Source organism: Canis lupus, chromosome 9, assembly GCF_003254725.2.
Source record: "Canis lupus dingo isolate Sandy chromosome 9, ASM325472v2, whole genome shotgun sequence".
Classification (NCBI taxonomy): Eukaryota; Metazoa; Chordata; class Mammalia; order Carnivora; family Canidae; genus Canis; species Canis lupus.
In genome coordinates, this window is record NC_064251.1 from 42,738,444 (window position 1) to 42,754,649 (window position 16,206).

The 16,206-nt window shown below is 36.2% G+C and overlaps 2 protein-coding genes across 10 annotated transcripts in view; one reads left to right on the forward strand and one right to left on the reverse strand.

Moving 5' to 3' along the window:
• Positions 1–16,206, reverse strand: part of NF1 (neurofibromin 1) — a 274,304-nt gene that overhangs the window by 72,116 nt on the left and 185,982 nt on the right. The window lies entirely within an intron of this gene.
• OMG (oligodendrocyte myelin glycoprotein) lies at positions 6,287–8,990 on the forward strand. The gene is made up of 2 exons (XM_025476467.3): positions 6,287–6,462; positions 7,290–8,990. The coding sequence occupies exons 1-2, from the start codon at positions 6,460–6,462 to the stop codon at positions 8,616–8,618; spliced, it is 1,332 nt and encodes a 443-aa protein (XP_025332252.1). The 5' UTR covers positions 6,287–6,459; the 3' UTR covers positions 8,619–8,990.

Genomic DNA, 16,206 nt, shown 5'->3' on the forward strand with positions numbered 1-16,206 from the left:
CTCTGTGACTATCATAAATAAATAAAAATTAAAAAAAAATCAGCAGAAAGAAATGCAAGCTAATGAAAGAAATACAGGAGAGAAGGAAATGCTGGAATGAAGAAAAACCTACAAAAAAAGATCAAAGAACCAGGATCCAGAGCAAAAGAGAAAGTTTATTTCATGAATATGGCAAAAGGACAAGGCACAAAGGAATAAAAAGTAGATTGAATGACAACATAGCAGTGGTGCTCCTACCACATCAGCATTAACCAGATTCAGAAACAACTCTAAAGACCATCTAGTTCCACTCCTTTTATTTGTCAACTGCTGAAAATATACGCCGGAGAGAGGAATGACTGTTTAGTAGTGGTATTAAAAACTGAGTTTGTTCACTGACTCCTGGTTCAGCACTCTTTTCACTAATATAGGACCAAAAGAGCACCTACTTTGTGCACTGCGACAGATTATCATATATGTATTCCATTTGACGCGGTAGTGGGGGACACAATGACATGACTTGTAATTGTTATTACCTAGTTCTAATCAAAAAGTAAAGTATAAAATATCAGGTACCTAGAATTAAAACATTATAATAATCATGTACTGTGATACTGATATATGATTAGATAAATAGAATGGAAAGTCCAGAAACAGACTCAAATCTCTAATCACTGGAAAAAACTATGGGGACAATTGGATAGACATTTGGAAAAAAATAAAATTGGATCCATACTTCACACTACATTAGAATAAACACCAAATAGACCAGAGATCTAAACATAAACATGAAATTATACAAGTATTAGAAGAAAATCTAAGAATTCCTTTGTGATCTAGAGATGAGAAAAACATTCCCAGTTGAGATTCAAAATCCAGGAACAATAAAAAGGAAAACTCAATTATGTAAAAAAACTTTTAAATGTCAAACAAAACAAACTCTACCACAATAAAGTCAAAGATAAACTGGAAATAAATAGAAACTGGAAAAAAAAAAAAAAAACCCTGCAATTCTAAGGCAAAGGGCTAATATCTCTAAATTAAAAAAAAAAAAAAAATCCTATTTAGGGGGAGGGAAAGATCCACTACAGAATAGAAAAAATTTGCAAAACATAAGACAGTTGGGACACCTGGGTGGCTCAGTGGTTGAGTGTCTGCATTTGGCTCAGGGCGTGATACCGGGTCCGGGGATCGAGTCTCGCATTGGGTTCCCTGCGAGAAGCCTGATTCTCCCTCTGTGCCTCTGCCTCTCAATCTCTCTGTCTCTCATGAATAAATAAATAAAATCTTAAAAAAAAGAAAAGAAACATAAGAGACAGTTAAAGAAGAAAGAATTTAAATGATTCCTAAAAGGAAAGATATACAACCTTCTTCATAATAAGAGAAATGTATTTAAAATTTCATTGAGGAAAAAATAAATAAAATAAAATTTCACTGAGCTACTCTTATCTATCAGATTGATATAAATCCAAAAGTTCAACAACAAAGTGTATGGTGGGGTGATACAGAACTGACACCCTGATACACTGCTTATGGGATGGCAAAATGGTATGGACTACAGAAAAGAATTTGGTAATATCCAGAAAAGTTCCAAATGCATTACCCTTTTACTCAGCAATCCTATTTTTAGAAATCTTTTTCAAAGATTCATTGGACAAAATATGAAATTACTTAGATGCAAGGGTAAATATGGGCATTATTTGTAATAGCAAAAGTCTGGAAACAAGTGAGACGTCCATCAATAGGGACCAGCTGAATAAACCATGGTACTCTTCTAAATGGAGTACTATGCATTGCAAAATGAATGTGAAAGATCACTATATACTGATGTGGAATGATCTTCAAAATATATTTAGGAAAAGAAGAACAAGATGCATAACAGGAGGGGCACCTGAGTGGATCAGTCAGGTAAGTGTCTGACTTTTGGATTTGGCTGGGGTTATGAGCTCAGGGTCATGGGATCGAACTCTGTGTTGAGCCTGTGATGGGCTCTGCACTTAGCATGGAGTTGGCTTGTCCCTCTCCCTCCCTCTCTGCCACTTGTGCTTTCTCAAATAAACAAAATCTTAAAAAAAAAAAAAAGTATAACAGTATATTTAGTATGCAGCCCTTAATATAAGAGAATATGAACATAATAAAATACCTAATTTTTATACATTTGCAAAAGAAAAGAAAAGGAACATTGTTAAAATACAACCAAAAGCTGATACAAATAGTTATCAATGGGAGGAAGAAGAGTGGAATAGAGTGAAGGGAACAGAGAAACAAGATTTCTCTGAGTATACCTTGTTATATAGTTTTGACTTAAGCAGTCCCTATTAAAACTGGTAACTAATTGAAACTAATGAATCTAACTTCATATAAAATTCGTGATACAAACATATAGAAAAAACATTATTTCAAGTTGCATTAGAGCACAGAATTGACTATACATCCTTATATTCTTAGAACAAATATATTCTAAGAACAAAGAGAGAAAGAAATCTTAAATTTTATCCAGTAGTCTGTAATTTAATTGCCAGCAATACTGGCATTATTTTGAAACTGTTATATGATGATACAAATAAACAATTATGTTAATGCTGTTAGGAACCATTTATAGGAAATATGGGGGATAGAGGAACAAATTAAATGTTCACAAGGAAGCAAACAGATAAACCCAGATGAACAGTTAACTGAGTTTTGGCAACAAGCCAGTGGTATGGGGAAAAAAGGGTGGGGAGGTGGTACAAGAAACTCATCCACATGGGTTCTGACCTGTTAATTTCTATATCTTGCCAGTTCGTCCATGCTATTAAATACTTTGTTCAGTACGCTTAGTTGTTTTCAGCAGGAAATGCAGTCTGAATAGCCAACTATATTACTAAAAATAGAAAATATAACACTTTTACTCTCAAGCATGACAAATGTTATGAACTTAAGAAATAAAGACAAACTGTACACTTAATATCACAAGTACTGAGTAATGTATAGAATTGTGGAATCACTATTTGGTAGACCTGAAACTAATAGAACAATATATGTTAACTATGCCAGAATTAAAATAAAAAAGCTCAGTGAAGGGATCCCTGGGTGGCGCAGCAGTTTGGCGCCTGCCTTTGGCCCAGGGCACAATCCTGGAGACCTGGGATCGAATCCCACATCGGGCTCCTGGTGCATGGAGCCTGCTTCTCCCTCTGCCTGTGTCTCTGCCCCTCTCTCTCTCTCTCTCTCTCTGTGTGACTATCATAAATAAATAAAAAATTAAAAAAAAAAAAGCTCAGTGAAAAGATAAAATAAAATGGGAATCAGGGGGCACCTGGGTGGCTCAGTCAGTTAAGTGTCTGCTTTCGGTTCAGGTCATGATCTCAGGGTCCTGGGACTGAACCCCATGTCGGGCTCTCTGCTCAGTGAGGAGCCTCTCTCCTTCTGCCCCTCCTCCCTGCTTGTGTGTGCTCTCTCTAAAATAAATAAATAAATCTTGAAAAAAAATATGAATCAGATTTAAAAAAAAACAAACTGATTGGGTTTTCAAACTGTTGATTACCATAGGACAGTTGTTCCCTAGCAGGCAATGTTATGCCTTTCACAATTTTGAGGTAATATATCCTAGGACAGTGTGTTTCACAATGGAATATGTAAATGAATGTACTGCTTAGTCTAGAATACAATAGTTGCCTAAATAGCTGTAATTCCTGATTTGACAGACTCATCTAAAATGCAATGTGTCTGAAATAATACCTAATATCTAAAATAAGTTGTAATAAAGTTATGCCTACACAGAATTCTTATTTTTTGACTAATACTAATATAGTCTTATTTCATGAGAATTTCTTTTTAAGATTTTATTTGAGAGAGAGATAGAGATAGTGAGAGAGAGTATAAGCTAGGGAGGCCACGTGGTCTAATTCCAGGACCCTGGGATCCTGACCTGAGCCAAAGGCTTATTAACTCACTGAGGTGGGTTCATGCCTTCAGGTGCCTATCTCATGAGAATTTCTAAAAGCCTAAGGACAGAACTTTAGAACTCAAATACAGTAAAATGCTTCCCCTTTCGTTTTGAAAATTTTGTAACAATTTTGTAACAATTTTTTAAACATTTTTTTTGAGAATTTTGTAACAATTTTTGAATAGGAAGCAATTGGTATGTCCCCAAACTTGAAATGAAAGACACCTGTCACTACTATCATATTGGAATTTTCTATTATATACAGCAGAATCTAATCTCAAAAAGCCTAAATCCAAATTCATTTGAATTCTTAAGCTGCTGAAATAACCAGTTCCTGGTTTCAAAAAAAGTCCTGGTAAGTATAATGGAACTAGGTAACTCTATTTCCACACTGATGTAATGAGACTTCCTAAATTAACTGTTTGGTAAGCTGACCCTCACTCACATTCCCTGAATATAATAGTATAAACAGGAGCTAAAATATAAGAAATCTAAATGTCCAAACAATTATTCCCTATTTCTACAACAATATTGCTGAATGTAGTATTTTTAACACATTGCTTTTAAGCACTAAAATTGATGACTGGTTTCTGAAATCCATAGAAAGAATCTTATTAAGAGTCCAAGACTGACCTCTCAAAATAAAGTGGGAATAAAGCACCTAATCAATAATAATTTTCTAACACTGCAGACTTTTAAAATGTAGATATTTTTCGAGGAATATTAATTTTAGTCACAAAAGGTGACTCTTAAAGTATAGTTTCTTTTCTAAGAAAATAAACTTGAAATTTTAATACAATAAATTCTATTTATGGTAAAACTTAGGGCAAAATAATGGCAAATATAATTTAGAGAAAAACAAAGGATTAACAAAAAAGCATAAGGAGATTTTCTTTACATGGAATGTACTAACAATTGCTAGTTTTTTAAATAGTAAAAATTTGGTAATGAAAATGCCATGGCTTTATTTGCTTAGTTTTTCTAAGGTAAACTGGTTGTTCTGGAAATTAGATTTGAGTTTTAACAGATTAGTTAGTCAATCAATCCACCAGAAAGTGAGGCAGAAGCTATTACAAAATATGGTCACGTTATAAAATTCATGACCAAAATTTTGCCAATGACATTATTTCATGCAATTTTAAAACTCTGCATTTTTTAAAAAAATATTTTATTTATTTATGAGAGACACAGAGAAGGAGAGGCAAAGGCATAGGCAGAGGGAGAAGCAGGCTCCATGCAGGGAGCCCAATACCGGACTTGATCCTGGGACTCCAGGTTTATAACCTGAGCCAAAGGCAGATGCTCAACCGCTGAGCCATCCAGGTGTCCCTTAATTGCTTTCTCAATAAGACAAACTGTGAAACACTCTGAAGAAATCACCTACAATTGATGCTATTTTTTTTTTTTTAAGATTTATTTACTTATGATAGAGAGAGAGAGAGAGAGAGAGGCAGAGACACAGGAGGGAGAAGCAGGCTCCATGCCGAGAGCCGACGCAGGACTCGATCCCAGGACTCCAGGATCGCGCCCTGGCCCAAAGGCAGGTGCTAAACCGCTGAGCCACCCAGGGATCCCCTGATACTATTATTTTTAAAACATAAAATCAAGTAAATGGTCACTCCTATAGTATCAAAGAGGTCTCAGAAGATGAAAATATGTATACCCACTCACTGAACAAAGTAAATTGCATGCAGAAAAATAATCCTTCACCTAAAAAACATAAATCATATTTGACATCATGAATTTAATGAAAAGCATATGATGCTCATTTAAAACTGTAGCCTTGCTTGTGTGTAGTCTGGGTTAAATGATCCTTTGTATTGGAAAGATAAAGACAAAAAACCATTTGGAAGTACTTCAGTACTTCTGAAAAAGAAGATGAAGATTTAAGTGGTTGATAAGTTTGAAAAGCTGATTACACATAATAATCACCATGTTGGGGGAACACATGGAAATGAGACAGACCGTATTATGTTACTTTAAAAAGTGACATGACAATCGAACCATTTTAGAAGAACATGAAAAGGCAGGAGTTAAAAATAGTTCCATTAACATCTTAGAAAACCATCCACGGGGAAGGTCAAATTCATTTTCAACATTCTTCAATGTGTAAAAAGGATGAGGAGCAGAAGCTTTAAAAAGAACCACAAATTCTTCATGAGGCAATGTTCGAACGTGGAACATGAGCTCAGACAAACATACAAAAATGAGTGAGAGCCAGGTCTAACGTGCATGAGGCACTATATCCTATAGCAAATTGGAAATATATAGATATGCTCAATGCTGTAAACTAAAAAAAAAAAAAAAAAATTGGGGGGTCCATTTTGTTGCGTGTGCACCTCTTGCAATAAATTTGAGTCAGCACCAATGACAGCTCTGCAGTCCTCCTATGTGGTACTGATCAGGTGGTTGCAGAGCTTCAGCTCACAGCAACACAATGCAGCTGAGCAGGCAAGCACAGCCCACAGCCAGAAGCGGTTCCCACTCTCCAGAACAAGGCGACCTTTAAGCTTAAGTTTCGGAGAAAATGAGATGCTGCTGAAGACGACACTATGGTAAGCTGTTATTTAGATCAGTAAAAGATTGACTTTGGGATTTTTTCCCCCTTTTTTTAAAAGAAAAAGTCAATGTGAAGACTGAATATATATTCAGAAGCAAGTGCATGCACCAGAAATTTGCTGCAGTGTCAGTAAAGGGGTTTCTTTTTAATATTCATTCACTTTGTGAATGTCCACATTGCTTTCTTTTAGCATCGGCACTGAAATATACAGAAAAAAATCACTATAAACTGTGAGGTTTAAGGGTATGGTGTTGGTCTGAATTTTTCAAGTGCCTTAAAATGCTTTGCAAGGATATATTTATCCTAAAAAGACAGAGGTGAATTTCAAAGTATTGTTTTAATATCTAAATAAAATCTTACTCTACACACATATTGACTATAACATTACTGCAGAGATTAAAAAAAAGAAACAACAGAACAGACTCGACAGCCATTTTTTCCTATCTGAGTAAGAAAGGATATTATCAAAAATAGTAATAGCTTAAGATTCGGATTCTTTATTTGCAGAGAATGCCATTTTGTAATGTTAAGGTTCTGGGAAGATAAATAAGAAAGACCATGGTAAAAGAAGGAGAAGAGGAGGGAGAAAATTCAGAAACAAGTAGGGGGAGAGAGTCTCTCTCTACCACATAGCCCCAATTGAAGGATTAAGCATTTGGACTCTAAATGAAGGGGAGCTTTGTTAGTTTAATCACTGGAACAATTATAAAAAGACTCAACAACAAGGAGGTTTATTGAAAATTTTGCCTAATGCTAACTGACCCAGGCAGATGCCTAATTGTGTTTGCATATTAAAAGAAGGGTGTATCTGTTTGTTTCCAGGCTTTGATGGAATATCAGATATTGAAAATGTCTCCCAGCTTGTTCATCCTTCTGTTTCTCACACCTGGTATTTTATGCATTTGTCCTCTCCAATGTATATGCACAGAGAGGCACAGGCATGTGGACTGTTCAGGCAGAAACTTGACTACATTACCATCTGGACTGCAAGAGAATATTATTCATTTAAATCTGTCTTATAACCATTTTACTGATCTTCATAACCAGTTAACCCAATACACCAATCTGAGGACCCTGGACATTTCAAACAACAGGCTCGAAAGCCTGCCTGCTCAGTTACCTCGGTCCCTCTGGAACATGTCTGCTGCTAACAACAACATTAAACTGCTTGACAAATCTGATACTGCTTATCAGTGGAACCTTAAATATCTGGATGTTTCTAAGAATATGCTGGAAAAGGTTGTCCTCATTAAAAATACACTAAGAAGTCTTGAGGTTCTCAACCTCAGTAGTAACAAACTTTGGACAGTTCCAACCAATATGCCCTCCAAACTACATATCGTGGACCTGTCTAACAATTCCTTGACACAAATCCTTCCAGGAACATTAACAAACCTGACAAATCTCACACATCTTTACCTGCACAATAATAAGTTCACATTCATCCCAGATCAAGCTTTTGACCAACTCTTTCAGTTGCAAGAGATAACCCTTTACAATAACAGGTGGTCATGTGACCACAAACAAAACATCACTTACTTACTGAAGTGGATGATGGAAACAAAAGCCCATGTGATAGGGACTCCCTGTTCTAGCCAAATATCATCTTTGAAGGAACATAACATATATCCCACACCTTCTGGATTTACCTCAAGCTTGTTCACTGTAAGTGGGATGCAGACAGTGGACACCATTAACTCTCTGAGTATGGTAACTCAACCCAAAGTGACCAAAACACCCAAACAATATCGAACAAAGGAAACAACGTTTGGTGCCACTCTAAGCAAAGACACCACCTTTGCTAGCACTGACAAGGCTTTTGTGCCCTACCCAGAAGAGACATCCATAGAAACCATCAATTCACACGAAGCAGCAGCTGCAACTCTAACTATTCATCTCCAAGATGGAATGGTTACAAACACAAGCCTCACTAGCTCAACAAAATCATCCCCAACACCCATGACCCTAAGTATTACTAGTGGCATGCCAAATAACTTCTCTGAAATGCCTCAACAAAGCACAACCCTTAACTTACGGAGGGAAGAGACAACCACAAATGTAAAGACTCGCTTACCTTCTGTGGCAAGTGCGTGGAAAGTAAATGCTTCATTTCTCTTAATGCTCAATGCTGTGGTCATGCTGGCTGTTTGAGGGTCTGCATTTTTTGAAACTAATGAAAGAACTCCTCCCTGATGTATAGTTGGGAAAATATGCCCCTATCTAACCAGTGATTCAAGCTATTTAAGTATTCAAGAAAGTCAGTCTTACATTTCTGACTCTGATGTAAATGAAGTAACTTGTCTTAAATAAAAGAAGTGCACAATGTCTTGGTACTTGCTGCTATTTTATTGTCTTAATTAAGTAAAACTAATGAGTTTCTTTCTTTTTAATGAAATGTTTTCTTTTTAAGGCTTCAATTTATTGCACAAAATATAAAGCATCTAAACTTTAATATGTATTTTATGTATGTTTACACTGTCAAACACCCGGGGAAAAAAATAAATAAAAGGTCTATGCTCGTAACTGTGTCATTTGGTTTTCTAGTCATACCAGCTTTATCTATTTAGTAGAACCAAAACAACCTAACCATTTCTGTTCTAGGGTACCTTGGTAAAGTCTTTATGGTAAATGAAATGTTGGAAGTATCCAAGGATTTTGCCAATTAAAGTAAAACTGTGGTTGCCACCTATGAATGGTTATGCCACATCATTATTTTAGACACAAGCCATAATTGTTTCAAATCTGAATGATGTCCTGCTTCTGAGGAACTCTTGGCTACTTTACAGATTATATAATGGACAAAAGCTCTTCAAAAAGCTAGAAGACACTAGGCTTTGCATTTTAATAAGGAAAGTCTAATGGCTTTCCTTTTTGCATTTAAGAAAAGTATTAAAAACAATAAAAAGTTTGGCTTTAAAGATATATAAAGGAACAGTTTTAGTGCATATTTAACAGACCACTTATTAATGGAAAATTTCAATATTTACAAAATTAAGTCTTCTACATTCAAGAGAGGGAAATTTATCTTTTGCACATCAGATGTCAGAATCTGATTTTACTTAAATTAAAAATAAGATTAGTTTCAGGATAAAATCCTGAGGGCCTAAGCAACATGGGCACAGGAAAAGGCAAAGAGAAAGGGAGAAAAGGATGGGATTCATCTGATGCTACAACCAGGTGAGGAACCCAGTAAAACACACAATAGGACTAAGGCTGGTGTATAAGACAGATCTTAATACTCCACATCAAACTGCACTGGGACACAATTAGAAGAAAATGGCGAATTTCTACAAATACACAAGTACACCACTTTATGAATTAGAGACAAACATAAGTAATAGCCAAGAGTCAGAAAAAGAAGCCCTGATACAAGGCTAGATTAAAATGCAAGAGACCATAACTGAAGCAGGTGGGCCAAAAATGAGGTTTTTAATTCGTGAGACACAAGGAAGACTATTTCAGGCAATTCCTTGAGTTGGGAAAGAGTCCAGAAAGAAACTTTGAGGCTCTCTCCTAAGAAATTTTAAAATAAGATAAGACTTCTTTCCAGGCTAGGAACATTTCTATTCAGAGAAGGAGAAAAGTAATAACCTTCTAATGTGCTCTTTTTATTTTTATTTTTTAAAAGGACTAGTGTTACAGAAAAATTACTGTTAAGCTTCGATAAAAAGCTATTCCTTGCCTGTGCTGACTAGTAGTACAGTGGCTCTTGAACATTTCTCTGCCCCAGCAAACCCAACTCACTGGGTTAGGGAATTTAATCATGAAGAAATGGGGTTATTTGAAAAAGTCCTATACATGATTTTAAAATTCAGTACCTTTCCAAATGGGCAAGCTGTTCCTGCTCCCTCTCAATCACTGATCTAGTTTCTTCACCAGAGATGATGAAGGCTAATTGCTTAGATATTTCCTACTCTACCACAAACTTGTGTCTTGTTTCAAAAAACACATATCCTGAGTTTCACAACAAGTAAGTGTCTTTCACTCTGAGGGTGCCACAAATACAATGCTGTTTTAGGAATACTATGGGAGAGAGTGACGAGAAGAGGAAATTACGGATTATAGCATTAGTAGCACCTACGGATTATGCCAATCTTACCGACTTGTCTGCAAAATGGAGAGGAAAAAACTCACTAAATTTACAAGTACAAAGCATGTCAACTACACAGACTCTAAGTCCTTAGAAATAAATTATTACCTAGCCTTAAAGTAATTAGACAAACCTCCTTCTAAGAAAATTGTGTTCTTATCATTATTAATGGAGGAAGATTCATTATTTACCATTAAGACAATAACTGTATTCTTGGGCTCCATATACATTTCAAAATACATTAGTCCCCCCAAGCTCATAAGCTCTGTATCCATCCATCCATCTACCCCTAAGGCCTGGTTCTATTTTTTGGGGGGGGGGGGGCTGGGGGGTGGATGGTTCTATTTTATAGTAACTTTTGTTTCTCACCAGTCAAAAGGATCCAAATAAGAGCACAAATACAAAGTAACAAGGGATAAAGTATCAGTGAAAAGTATATGCTCTGGTGTCTAAGGTTCCAGGCCTAAATCCTGCCTCTGTTACTTCTCAGCTGTACAATGCTGAACAAACCACCACTTCTCTAGGTCACAGTTCCCTCAAGTCTAAAATGAGCTGGCCTAACTTACTTGTAGTGTTTTTCTTGAGGACCAAATGGTATAATTCACAGAGAGCCTTAACACAGTGTTGTGGCCCCACACTTTCTAGATGGGGTGATGTCACTGCTGCTGCTGCTGTTACGATTATCACCATGTGTATATATCCAAGCCCAATGCTTTGAGAAATTCATGCATGTAGAAATTCTCAAGCTCTACACCCTAACAGCAACAGGTGTGTGTGCTGCAGTCTCTGCTCTTCTACCCTCCAGAATTCAGGTTCAGATATTAGTGGAACAGGGAACCAACCAGAAGAAAGCAGAGAAACACTCATTATCACAACAGAATGAAAAGATGTCTTCTTTAGCTCAACTAAAAGATCACAAGTTTGTGGGATCCCTGGGTGGCGCAGCGGTTTAGCGCCTGCCTTTGGCCCAGGGCGCGATCCTGGAGACCCGGGATCAAATCCCACGTCAGGCTCCCGGTGCATGGAGCCTGCTTCTCCCTCTGCCTGTGTCTCTGCCTCTCTCTCTCTCTCTCTGTGTGACTATCATAAATAAATGAAAAAAAAAAAAATGAAAAAAAAAAGATCACAAGTTTGTGCTACTCAATAATCTTCCATAACAATGCTCTGGAGCAGCAACAAAAACAGCTGACATCAAAAACGTCAGATGAAAGTCAACCCCAAATCTTTCGTTAAAATGTATTTCACAAGGAATAATATTCAGGACTAGATAAACAAGGATACCATGCACTGCAAACCACCAGCCAACATCATGGTTAAAAGTGAAAAGTTATATTTCTATTAAAATCAGCATCAAAACAACAATGCCCATTACCATCAATCTTTTCAACATTATTTGGGAAATTCTAAAATAGGAATGACAGATACAATTATACAGAAATAAAAAACAAAATTATTATTAACACACTGAAATAACTGCCTATCCAAAGGATTCCTCAGGAATGTCTTCAAAAGAATAACCTTAAATAACTAATGAGAAAATTATGGAACCACAAATTATTTTCTCATATGCTGGCAACAGGTAATTAGAAAACTCCAGGAAAAAGATACTGCTCATGGCAGCAACAACAAATAAAATATACAATGCCAAGAAATAACACTTACATGAAATGTGCAGGACCAGATGGGGAAATGCTAAAAAACATTAGCGAGAGGTATTAACCGAGACTTGATGGAGACAATAAACAAAGATTTTGCCAGTCATCTATCCTTTCACTCAATAGACATATATTCAGCACCTGGAATGCACCAGGTGTCAAGACTAAGTACAGGAGACACATCTTGACTGATACTGACTGCAAAGATGTGATTATTTCCAGATAATTCATGGATTAAACCACCTCTGACAAATATTCCAATGAGATTCTTTTTGGAACATGACATGATGTGCTTAAATTCATCTGGAAAAAGAAATAAATATATAGAAAAAAAAAGAAATAGTAGAGGTATCTTACACTTTCTCTAGAGGAAAACATATCTCAGGTCTAATAATTAAGACATAAAAATAGAAAGATAGCCATGGTATAGAAATGAAAGTACAATCAGAGCACAGTGCACAGAAGCATTCTATGTACCTCCATTTCCTTACAGGGTGGCTGTGAGGAGTAAAGACAAATGAGATAATTCATGCAATGTGCTCAGAACAGTGCATACAGAGTAAATTCTCAAATGTTATTAACTTGAGAAGGATAAAAATATCACACATCAAAAGGCAAGAGTTAAGACTCAATAAAGAATGCTGGGGAAATTGGAAAATAGCTCAATTTAACACTCACTTCATATGATACACCTACATAGTGAACTGAAAAAGACAACATTAAAAAAAGGAACTCTTAAAACCATCAGAAGAATTTACACTTATTTATAAATCTCTGGGTGACTTTTTTTTTTAATTAGAGATTTAAAAAACCACAAAGAAAACAACAGATTTGCCTATACAAAACTCCCACATTTCTTTATATTGAAACAATGAGTTTAATAAAGATATTCAAAGAGGAATACCACATAGGAGATTGTTAATCAAAAGCTCACAAAATTGGTAAGAAAAATATTTAGATTCCTAATGGATAAGTGTCCAAAAGGACATCAACAGAACACTTAAAAGTCAGGAAGTTTGGTGATTATTAAGTATCTGGGAATGTGGCCTACCACATAATACTCAAGAAATAAAAATAAAGTATGATACCACTCTCATTAGTAATTTGGCAAGCAATTTTTAAGAAATAAAAGTTAAGGCTGGGAAAGACATCATGAAATAGTTACATTCACATACCGGTACAACTCCTTTGGACAGCAATTCCCAATTGTGATGAGAAACTAGCTATTTTGAGTTGCTACCTAGGCATTTTGCAGTATGATAACCCTGCACAAATCCACAGTCTGGACATTTAGGACCTGAGCTTAGGATTTCCATCACGAATTCCTGCTTTGCTTTTCCTGGGGCACATTTTTAAATAATTGCTTAGAGTTGAACCCATGAAAAACTAGTGACTGTTACCTCAACCACCTTGTAAGTAACAGATGCTTGCTATCTCGTGTTCTATCTTCTGCTTGCTGGTAGCCTGGGACAGAAGACTGCCCTTCCTCCAGCTCACTGTGCACCCCTCCCCCAGTTCTGCAAATCCATAAGTAATACATCTTGTGACTTTATTTTGAGTGAGCGTACTGAAACAAATCAAATCAAAACCACCCCAAGGTTTTCACTTCCCCAAAATGGAAGCTCAGAGGCCGAGAGAGTTGCCTGCCAATTCTGTGTAGGTGGTTTGTGCGTCCTCGTTCAGCAGGTCATAATCTGTATATTCTTTCTTTTCCTTCTATCCCACTCTCCCACCTTTATAGACTGAAGTATAGCTGACAATGTTATATTAGTTTCAGGTATATAACACAGTGATTCAATAATTCTATACATTACTCAATACTCCTCATAATAAGTATAGACACCATACAGTGTTATTATATTATTAACTTTATCTCCTATGCTGTACTTTGTATCTCCATGACTTATTTTATAACTGAAAGTTTATACCTCTTAATCCCTTTTACCTACCTTACTTACCCCTCACTAACCTCCCCTCTGGCAACCACCAGTTTTGTTCTCTGTATCTGAGTCTGTTACTATGTTTATTCTATTTTTTAGATTCCACATCATGAAATCATATGGTATCTGTCTTTCTCTGTCTGGTTTGTTTCACTTAGAATAATACCCTCTAGGTCCATCCGGTTGTCAGAAATAGCAAGATTTCATTCTTCTTAATGGCTGAGTAATATTCCATTGTGTGTGTGTGTGTGTGTGTGTGTATGCACACACATATTTTCTTTATTCATTCATCTATCAATGGACACTTGGGTTGCTTCCACATAGGCTTTGTAAATAATGCTACAATAAACATAGAGGTGCATATTTCTTTTCAAGTTAATGTTTTTGTTTTGAGTAAATATCTATTATGGTATAATATGCATATTCTTAACATACCTGCTATGGGCCTCCCAACACAGCAGTGATCAAAAACCTAAAGTACTTTAACCTATAACCTAGTAAACTCTAGGTAAATTCTTTCTAACAGCAAAAAAATGTAAACGATGCTAAGTATCTACCATTAGGACATGAGGTAAAGTAAATCATGATCCACTGACCAGAATATCATGTGTCTAATAAAAATTTTTATGAAGAGTTTTTTAAAGTTTGAAATGTGAGAAATGCAAAAACTAGAAAAATAAGGGAAAATCATAGGATATAAATATAAATATAGAGCTATGTATTAAAAACAAAAAAAAGAGAAATAAACAAAATGCTGATACTGTATACCAAGTATGTTTTATTACCTACTTTGTCCTTGAAAAATACAAGAGATCTAAGAACTACTGAAATAGCTGTCCAAGAGATCCACATTGAGCAGGAAAAGATGAAGAAAAATGAACGGTGAATAGGTAGAAGTGGTCAACAAACTAGAGGATATCATGAAGTAAAGATCAGAGATGGAAAAATATTATCAAACTTCTAGGAAGCACAAATATAGGCATACCTCATTTTATTGGGTTTCCCTTTACTGTGCTTTGTAGATGGAGCATTTTCTACAAATTGAAGGTTTGTTGCCTCCCTGCACTAAGTCTATTTGTGCCATTTTTCCTACAGCGCTTGCTCACTTCGTCTCTCTCACATTTAGGTAACTCTCCCAATATTTCAAACGTTTTCATTATTATTATATTTGTTATGGTGATCTGTGATCAGTGACATTTTGTACTATTACTGTAATTGGGGGTACCAACAACTGTACCCATACAAGATGGTGAACTAATACATAAACGTGTGTGTTCTGACCCCTCTACCAACCAGCTGTCCTCCACCTCCCACTGCATGTCTCTCCTTCTCCCCTATAGCCTCTCTACTCCCTGAGACACAATAATATTGAAATTAGGGCAATTAATGACCATACAATGGCTTCCAAGTGAAAGGAAGAGTTGTATACCTCTCACTTTATTTTTTATTTTTTTAAGATTTTAATTTATTTATTCATGAGAGACACACACACACAGAGAGAGAGAGAGAGAGAGAGAGAGGGAGAGGTCTCACTTTAAATCAAAAGCTAGGGGCACATGTGTGGCTCAGTCAGTTAAGCAACTGACTTGATTTCAGCTCAAGTCAGATCTCACGACTGTGAAATCAAGCCCAGCACTGGGCTCTGTGCTCAGTGGGGAATCTGCTTGACATACTTTTCTTCTGCTCCTCCCCCTGCTCATGCTCTCTCACTCTCGCTCTAAAATAAAGAAATAAATCTTAAAAAAAAAAATTCAAAAATTAGCAATGACCAAGCTTAGTGAGGAAGGTGTGTGGAAAGCCAAGATAGGCCAAAAGATAGGCCTTTTGTGCCAAACAGCTAGCCAGATTGTGAATGCAAAGGAAAAGTTCTAGAAGCTACTCCAGTGAACACACAAATTATAAGAGAGCAAAACTGCCTTATTGCTGTTTAGGGATCTGAGCAGAAGACCAAACGAGCCACAACATTCCCTTAAGCCGAAGCCTAATCTAAAGCAAGGCCCCAACTCTCTTCAGTTCTATGAAGGTTGAGAGAGGTAAGGAAGCTGCAGAAGAAA